The 10,000-nt window shown below is 46.5% G+C and overlaps 1 protein-coding gene across 3 annotated transcripts in view; it reads left to right on the top strand.

Annotated features, from left to right (window-relative positions):
* The window catches only part of LOC134065661 (matrix metalloproteinase-16-like), a 24,289-nt gene extending 22,091 nt beyond the window's left edge, over positions 1-2,198 (top strand). For all 3 annotated transcript variants that reach the window (XM_062520644.1, XM_062520643.1, XM_062520645.1), the window contains one exon: positions 1-2,198. This exon is cut by the window's left edge and continues 50 nt beyond it. In XM_062520644.1, the coding sequence (XP_062376628.1) occupies positions 1-282 (282 nt within the window). In that variant the 3' untranslated portion in view covers positions 283-2,198.
* Positions 2,199-10,000: the final 7,802 nt, after the last annotated feature.

The raw sequence follows: 10,000 nt of genomic DNA on the forward strand, positions 1-10,000 counted from the left end.
CTGCTGCGCGTGGACCCGGGCTACCCGCGCTCCATCATCAAGGACTTCATGGGCTGCGAGGACCCGCCGCCGCGCCGCGACCCGCCACCGCCCACCGAGGACGTGGACATGGTGATCCCGCTGCCGCGCCAGGACGACTCGGTGCTGCTGGCGGCCGTGCTGGTGCCCTGCACGCTGGCGCTGTGCGTGGCGGCGCTGGTGGCCACCGTCTGCTACTTCCAGCGGGCGGGCACGCCGCGCCACATACTCTACTGCAAGCGCTCCATGCAGGAGTGGGTGTGACCACCAGGGGGCCGGGGGGAGGCCGCGCCCGAATAACAAAAAAAAAAGAGAAGAAGACGAGAAAATAACGACAACGTTTCCTGGCCTTTGGGAGGGAAAGGGGCTTATAGCTGACAGCCCCTCCCGAGAGAGGAGGGGGCAACAACACCCAAAATACCCCCTGCACCCCAAACCTCCCTTAAACCCTCCCACCCCCGACTCCCAAACCCCTCACTTCCGCCACAACGAGACTGGGCAGGTTCCCGCTCCAAACTACCCAAGGTGCATTGCAGACTAGGTCTTAAAGGTTTGCAGCGGACAGTGCTGTTCGCCGCTCTCCTGCACGCTGAAAAGGTTTGAAAATAAACAAAAAAACAAAATGATTGAAAGAACATGAAGGATGCTGGAGCTCAAAGCGAGTTCACAACTTGAACCTTTTTCCGGTTTCTTGTGTTTGTTTTTGTTTTCCTTTCAATCAAATGTAATTTATTTTTGAATGATGTTTTTACTCTTCCCTTTAAGCAGTCTTGAGGAGAACCCAAACCAAATAAGACTTCATCTCCAAAGAGAATCTTAGTTTTTTTTTCTCTCTCTCTCTCTGTTTCTCTTGCGCTCTAGTTCTCTTGGAAATGTTTTTTTTTTTCCCTCCCTACTCTGACAAAGAGTCAGGAAATTCGACTGTTGTGGCAGTCTGTCTTAAAGAAGAAGAAGAAAAAAAAAAGAAACAGGGGCCAAGATATTCTGCAATATTTTAACCGCCTTAATTACACATCCTGTTCTTCATGACAGAGCGTGTCTCTCTCTCTCTCTCTCTCTCTCTCTCTATCTTTCTCTCTCTCTCTCTCTTGTTATCGCCTTGGTTTGTTTGTCTGTGCATTTTTTTTTTTGCATCTGTTTGGCTTCACAGAGCTGGCAGTGCCCATTTTTTTGCCAGGGAGCAGCAGCGGGGTTTGCCAAAAGGTCAAGACACACAACATTGATGTTTGACCTCAACCATAACTATGACCTTTCCCCCCGACCCTGCCCCGACCACTGTCGCATCCCTGGATCATTTTAGCCCATTTGGTGTGCTAGGACTCCCGACTGCAACTCCGACATTGCGTTGCGTTGGGGGGTGTTAGGATTGAGACTGATGGGGCCGTTTACCCTGGCTCTAGAACAGAAGGAACACAAGCTAGATGAGGCACCCGCTGGGCTGTGCCACCACCATACCACGCCATTCCCAGTCCAGTTACACCCTGTGAGAGTGGGGCCCGCATATGTCATTTCAGGAGACACACACACACACACACACACACACACACACACACACATACTCACACATGCATCCTCCTCAGGACCTACTCATTCTCTGGAGCCACTTCACTATTGATCCGCTAGTCGTCTACTAAAGAGTAGCCCATCTGTCGGTCACATATCATGCAGAAGAGGGGGGCTAGAAGAGGTTGCATCCTGTTCTGTATTTTTCCCCCTTTTTTTGTTTTCATGAGAGCCTGAATCTCTTTTTTTTTTTTTTTTTTTTTTTTTTACTCTCCCGCGGCAACGGGAGGACAGGACTCCATAAATCTTTGCCTCTGTTATGTAAAAAAAAGAGAAAAAAAATAACATACATATTTCTTTGTAGTTCTTGGTACAGTGAAAACAAAACATGATTTCTTTCGAACCTCAAGATTTCAAGTGGTACAATTTAAAAAAGATATATTCCAGTGAGCAAAGCCTAAAGTACTTCTAAAGTATGACTAACAAACAGGGAGAGGAGCAAGAGCATGAATCCGGTCTCTCGGCCTGTCTGGAGGCAGTGGTGAATAAGGCCATTGCATGGTTTGAATGATGGCCGAGGGAAACGAATGGGAAATCACTTAATGACTTTTCTGTACAACTCGGACTGGGACCATGGAATAGCCCTGAAGAAGTGAATAAAAATGATCAATATATGATTCATATACCCTGGGTGTTTATGCTGTGGATGCATTTGTAATGTTTAATAACGCGTGTTTGTCTGTGTATGTGTGTTTGTGTGTGTGTGTGTGTGTGTGTGTGTGTATGCGACTTGTTAAGACCTTGGATTTATAAGGTTCTAGTTGTTTTCTCAAAGAAGAAAACATTTAATGTTTTAATAATAAAAAATTATGCCACTAAATGAAAGAGAATTGTCAGAGCAGACCAAACAAAATAGAACCTTATTATTCCAGGGTTAGGAGTGGTAATCTAGACCTGCATAGAATCCTGGCTACAGTATATCTAAAGCTTTATAAGGTTATGTGTAGAAAACCTAAAACCATCATGTTTAGCAGGAAATACCAGGAGCAAAGGCTCACAGTCTTTAATTGAATACTGTATTGGATTATTTTTAGAGTTTGATACAAATCTGTGCCTGAATTATGAGATAGCATACAGCTCTGGTATTCAAAGGAAAACACAGTATACAGACAGCCATGGAGACGAAGGGGTGCACAGGGGCATACTCAGTAAGGCAAATAGACACAAATAGTTGGCACAAGAAACACTCGCTGAGGCAGAGCAACTGGCACAGCAACATTCGGAATGAGAGAATGTGTGTGTGAGTGTGTGTGTGTGTGTGTGTGTGGTTGGGGTGGGGGGGGGGGGGGGGGGTTGTCATTTTAGTGCCTGTCCCCTGCCCCTGCAGGGTGGACAGTGAAACAAACAAAAAGACACTCAGTCATCAACCACTCAAATTAAATGAAACGATAGCCCAGTATTTTCATCAGTTGAGACTGATCCTGATTGACAAAATGACGTCAAGTGTTTGTTTTGGTGCTTCGACTCGTGGAATTGAGACTGGCAGCAGCGGTTGAGTTGAGTACAGGTCACTTTAAAAGAGTGATGTTTGTACTCGGTTCCGTTTTGTGCTAGCGAGTTACGTCTTTGTTTGGTGCTGTTTTCTTTTTATTGTTGTTCTCTGTCCTTTTGTTCTCCTTCCTCCGGGCCCGCGTTGTGGGAACGTGGCCTAAACTCACTGCAAGTTGCACTCTCCTAATTGGTCACATGTGTTTGCTAATTAGGCCCAGGTGGTCATTATTTAACTAACTCCTGCTCGGGCTCAGGTTAGCGCTTAAACGTCTAAGTGGGCGTCTGGCCGCTGGAACAACAGAATAAAGGAGGAGGATAAGACCCTTCCTCTGAAGAAAAAAAAGGCTGGCAGTTCCATCTGGACTTGGGTTAAGTCCACAAGAACGAGAGTCCTGGTTCCAGATCGGACCCTCGCTAGGCCCCAAAGGTTCCCTCTCTAAGCCTCTAAAAGCTGTTTCTTTCTCTGCCCTTGTGCCTGTCTTAAAAAACACATGCCTTACTATATAACTACTCTTTAACTCTGTGGTTCACAGGTTAGCATTTAAGAGGTTGTACTGTCAGTTAAGAGGAATGTGTTGTTTTGTATGCGTCTTTGTCTTGAGTATAGACACTCAGTCTGTGTTGCCATTGATGACATGAATAAACTCCTGAATCCATTCCCACTGTTGCCATTCCACTTGTTCATGTGACACATGCATGTCCTCCATCTCGTGCACTATGCCCCTTCATTTCCCACGAATACTAATGAGTCATGTCACACATTTGATTTCCCAGATCAGACTTCAATCCTATCAAGTACATTTGACAGTCACCATGACATTTGACCTAGTTATTCAACAGCCCGGCACAAGAATCTGGGGAGATCTTCATTATAAACAGTATCTGTTTTTGCATTCAAAATGAAACCCCTGTTGACCGAGCATGTTTGTTTTGGTCATGTGGTGTCACACTGAGAGCCCTGGGGGGTATTCCAAGTACATGGTTTAGTGAAAAACCTGAGTAAGTCAACTCGGAGTAAGTGGTAAACCTCCTACAACATGAGCCCTATGTCATTGTTTTGTTAGGCAAATGAAGTCATACAGCTCTTCTATTAGGAGGTTTACCACTTACTCTGAGTCAACTTACTCAGGTTCGTCACTAAACCATGTACTTGGAATAGCCCCCTGGATATCACAAGCGTTTTACCAATGGCAAGGAAGACAATATATTCTTGTCCAGGTGACAGGCAGGCATGGCCTGCGTTGCGTCAGCATCGTTACCCTCTCTCCCACACGGTTATTTTCTGCCTCAGTGGCGCTCGCATGGCGCTCACTGCAGCTGGAGTTACGTTCTTATATGGTTGCCATAGAGATGTTACCTTTACATTGTCTCCAGGTGAAGGCAGTGAGTCACTCTCCCCCGAGCAGTTGGGGAGCGGCGGGAAATGGCCATTAAACACTTCATGACAGGAGTCAAGCACTGTCTGTCTCCACAACAATGAGGCCAGCAGTAGAATGTAAATACATCCATGAATAATTAAAACCAAAAACACCCTCTGTTTAGAGACTTGGTACAATCCAAATACAGTACATTCCTGTGGCCACCCAATGGCCTTATGCTTGACTCCATAAACTCACTCATACTCATCATATAATAAACTTATAACAACTGCCCCCCGCCCCTCACACACACACACACACACACACACACACACACACACACACACACACCCTGCTACACCCTGAGGCCTACGCCTGCTCTGATATCATCACTCCCAGATCCCCGTTCAATTACTCCAGCCCTGCAGCTGTTTGATGTCAGCCTCCCCCAGCCAAGGCCAGGGAGGGAGACAGAGGGAGAGATGGAGAGAGAGGGATAGAGAGAGGGGATGAGGAGAGAGAGGTCACGATCCAGCCTCCAGTCATGAGAGAGGGCCGCCTCCCTAGCTATCACTCCCAGCAACCCAGAGGACAGAACAACTCACCAGTGTGTTTGAGTGTGTATGTTTATCTATGTGTGTGTGGGGGGGGGATCTGTCTTCTTTTCTATCTTTCTCACGTCCTGCTTCTCCTCTTGTGTTTTTCTGCCTCTCCCATGAACACGTCTGTATATTTATCTCACTAGGTGTTCCACCCTGGTGCTGCACATTTAGTTCAGTAGAATGAGAAAGTTCAGTGCAATCAGTTCAGGAATATCACTCATACATTATTTTAATACGGCAAACTGCCAGCTACTGTAACAGAAAGGACCTGGGGCCTCATTTATAAAACTTTGCGTAGGATGTACGCCAGAAGATGGCGTGCGCTCAAAACTCAGAAAGTGCGTGCGCAAAGAAATATTCTGATTTATAAAACCGTGCGCACGCACGTTCCACGCCAATTTCCCTTTATAAATCAAGCTCTACTCTACATTTGCGGTACCTGTGCGTACCTCAAGACACACCCATAATTGCCTATAAATATTCAGCGAAACGCCCTTAATGAATATTGATGTCTGTGGACAACATGCCGAAAACAGCGGGAAAGACAAAAAACGCAACTTCATTGACTGTTTGTGGGTTCATAAATGGCGTGAGAGGCCACCGTTTCAGCGGATATCCACTGTCACCTACAACATAACTTCAATGAGTAAAGGGTTGAATATTTAGAAATGGTCGAAAAATTGTTCCAAATTATTTTAGGATTACAGGATTTAAACACGATTCACCCGCACCTACAGTAGAAGCCACCATCGCGTACAGCTCCAGCATTCAGTCTTCGCCCAACGCTGCTACAGTAGGCCTATGTCTCAATATGAATCAGGCCACCGGGCGACAACATTTGTGAGCAACATGTCCGTGGCACATATATAACATGGACATTGAGGGAATGAATATGCTTCCTGTTAACAAAGACACATTTATTTTCACTCGGTGCTCTTATATAGCACTATTATTGCAGTCAATAGCACGGATCACATTTGGGAAATTAGACTTTGCTGCGTTTTTATTTGCCTGTTCACCGTGTAAGGAAAGCTGATGTAGTTTGGTGATAAAACAATTACACCTCCTAACACGTCTGGCAAAATTCGGCTGAAGTTTGGCTATCCCACTCGGGTCAGCCAGTTCTCGATTCAGCCAGTGGCAAGAAAGCCGATGCAAGTCAGCACTTGCAGCGAGACTGCATGGCATGATTCGGGCGGGTACCTCTCGGCAAATCCCTCTTACTGTATATATTGCTAACAAGCTAACAAGCAACATGTTTGAGCCTTGATGTATTATTGACAAATATCACAACATGCACGAAAGCCATAAGTGGATAATTAACAAAACATACAATGTGTATAGCCTATCAACATGTCTTTCTTGCCTCAAATAAGATGGATTTTTTGACGGGCGCACGAAACAACAATCAACTACGTTTTAGATTTTAAACAGGATTAGGTTAAGGCAGTTATGTCTTTGATGCGCGTCATTGCGCGATGTTATGTTTGTGTTAAACTTCGATTATTGAACCAATTTCGGGTCGTTGTACCTGTTTCCTCCTGAGGTCGCACTTTCTGCTTTTCCTTTTTTTGTGCGTACGCATGGGTCAGAGCTTGCGTGGAGGTGCGCACATTTTACCGTCAAGTTCACCTTTTATAAATACCAAAGCTTGCGTAGAACGAGGCGTACGCATTCTTTTGTGCGTACGCATCGTTTATAAATGAGGCCCCAGGAGAGTAGAAACTCCGACTCAAACTCAAATCTTGAAGAGGAAGTGTATCCTCCTTCCCTTTTCCCTTTCCTGAGAACTCACTTGTACACGCAGTGCACACACTATTGTTCAGCGCAAAATCCCGAATGAAATATTAAATATATACGTTTGACAATTCTCTGATATTTACAAACAACAATGGTAACAAAAGTCACATTTATTATTTGCCTAATAATTCCCAAGGCATAGGATCAACAAATCCACACGTATGCACACGTATACACCTACACACACACGCACACACACACACACACACACACACACACACACACACACCCACACACCCACACACCCACACACCCACACACACACACACACACACACACACAAACACACACACACATCTCCCTTTCCTTGGCCTCTCCATAAGGCAGACGTCCACTCAAGGCCTGAACAGAATGAACATTGTTTTCCACTCATCCTTCAGGAGAGCAGCTGCTGGTAATTTGAGAGTCTGTTATTTTTTCATACAGAGGGGACTAAATTCCTCCAGCTCCTCTCCCAGCTCACAGCACCAGCATATCAGGAGCCACCGCACAGCTCAGCCAGGAAGATTTGGTCAAATTGCGCTTCAGCAGAGCGCTCCTACCGGAGCCAGACGCATTCGTCTTGTGCGTCTTGAGAATACACCTTGTGTCAGACGCAATGACACTTTCCATTCAAGTCCCCTCTAACTGAATTCTGCCCACTATTAAACGTTGTTAATAAATGATGTTAAACTCCCGTCACATGCCCTAGCAATGTTATGTTTGAAACCAATTAAAACTAATTTAGTCAAAACAAACTGATATCAAAGCAGCGTTTTGTAAAGTAGTTCATGCTGTACCCGACTGGATGTAAGTCATGTTAGTGATGCTGAACCACAGAGCCTGAAGTGCACACACCCATTTTCCATCATTTCCCTTGTCAAGCACTTCAGGGTTTTAGCGGTGGCAAGCAGTGCAGTGTTTGACTAGTATCTGTCTGCACCAGCAGCCCTGGACTCTGTTGCTGTTTACTTGGGACGGACTCTGGGAGCATGTGGTTCCATTTTCCACCTGAGCCTAAGGCTCCACGCAGCCAGGCAGCTCTCAGCGCTCAGCTACCCCTCTCTCCCTCCTTCTGCTTCCTCAGCCAATCGCTTCGCAGGACCCTAGCTCTCAGACCTTCTTTGTCCTGCCCATCTACCGTTTTTAGCCAATGATCCTTCAGGTCCTTGATTCCAGTTACTAGCGCTGCTCAGTTCTGTCCCATCCATCTTCCCGCTGGGCCGGTGACCCGAGCTCGGCTTGTGCAGAAAGCCGTGGCCTTCGCCGTATGCCAGCCTTGTATTTCTGTTTTACTGAGCGATATAAAGCTGTCATGGGGCGGCCATGTTGATCAGACTGACGCCCCTTGTTCTGCCTCCCCAACAAAGCACACTAGCCATGACCTTGACAAGGGTGGGGGGTCCGTCACCCCCCCAGTTGACTGAAAAATCAGATTTGGCTTCAACACTAAAACCACCAATCTATATGGACGACGACAATGGACAACTTCCATTTAAATAAACATTTTGATCTTACTCACAAATGAGCTATGCACTTCAAATAAACACAGCACACTACAGTGAGACAAGGTGAGAGTCCCATACAGCTCTCACCAACAGCAGAATCATCACACTCAGTCACTCACGCATCTGTGAAAATGTTTTCTTTTGCATTATTGAGAGCTGAACTCAACAAACCCAGTGATGTGGCGCAGTGTGCTATGTCATCATGGGATGGATAAACAATTTGATTTAATCATGTCAGGCTCTTACAGACAACACACCAAAACAAAGTAAATGCTACATAATGTTTTTTTTTCTGTCATGTACGTAGGCTACCACATTAGGGAATTTGCACCCCAGCATTCTTATACAATAGGTCATAGATCAGCATGTCAAACGGGGTGTTTTTAAAAGATCCGTGACATATTACGAAAATGGGAAAACACACAATTGGCAAACGATAAGGGTTGATGGAAGTCTATTAAACAAACAGGGAAGCTGATTCATCGTTTTGCAAGACATACACACTCAGTCAGTGTGTTTCAATTTCAATTAAACTCCCAAACGATAGGATACACTTCATCGTGTTCCCTCTGATTACAGCCCCTCCAACACACATCGCTGGTGGCACTTTCATTAAATCTTCCCATGTGTTTCCTATCTCAGGGCTTAGACGGTGCCAGCGTGAAGTCTCTCACGAAACACCCATCTACAGCGCAGACTGATTTGCACCTTGAAACAGTCAAGGTGATTCCAGGAAAGAGGCTGAAGCGCCGGGCTCGCGGAAGCCTCTCCTCTCTCACAGGCAGAGCCTCGTGAGCCTTTCTTCCTGAAGGCTCTGGCTCGCAAGAACAGGAATCAGATGTCCTCATATCCCTGGAGGCTGTGAGGTGGAAAGGAGTGTGTGTGTGTGTGTGTGTGTGCGCATGTGTGTGTGTGTGTGTGTATGTGTGTGTGTATGGGGGGGGGGGGGGGTGAGATGAGAGAGATGAAAAGAAAGACAGGCGGGGTGGGGGGGTGGGGGGGGTTATGGAGGAAGGGTGTGGGGGTTGGGTTAGAGAGGCGAAGCAACATTAAAGTGCTTTGACAGGCCCGGTCCTGAGCCTTATACCGACTGGCGTTCTACTGGCCCCGTTCCCCTGACGACCTTTGTTCACACTGACCAGGGGAAGTTCCTCTGAGAGCGGGGAGGAAACCTGAACACACCTCACACACACGCACACACACACACACACACACACACACACACACACACACACACGCACACACACAGACACACACACATGCACAAACAGACACACACCCCACACCCAAATCACGCGTTTCCCCAGCATGCTGTGCGGTCACCCGTAACCCACCTACCACACTCACACACCCACACACACCACACCCAAATCACGCATTTTCCCAGCCTGCTGTGCACTCACCCCTATCCCACCTACCACCCTCACACACTCAAGCACTTCCCAGCATTTCATTAAATGACTCATACTGTATATGATAACACACACACACACACACACCTATTGCACTCACACCTTTTGGCTGGTCATTAGCCACCACAGACCTCAAGCTTTCCAGTTTCCCAACACACACACACACACACAAACACACACATACACACAAACACACACACACACACACACACACACACACACAGACACACACACTTCATTTCCCAGCAGCACTTCCCATCCCGCAGAAG

This window comes from Sardina pilchardus, chromosome 19 (genome assembly GCF_963854185.1).
Source record: "Sardina pilchardus chromosome 19, fSarPil1.1, whole genome shotgun sequence".
Taxonomy (NCBI): domain Eukaryota; kingdom Metazoa; phylum Chordata; class Actinopteri; order Clupeiformes; family Clupeidae; genus Sardina; species Sardina pilchardus.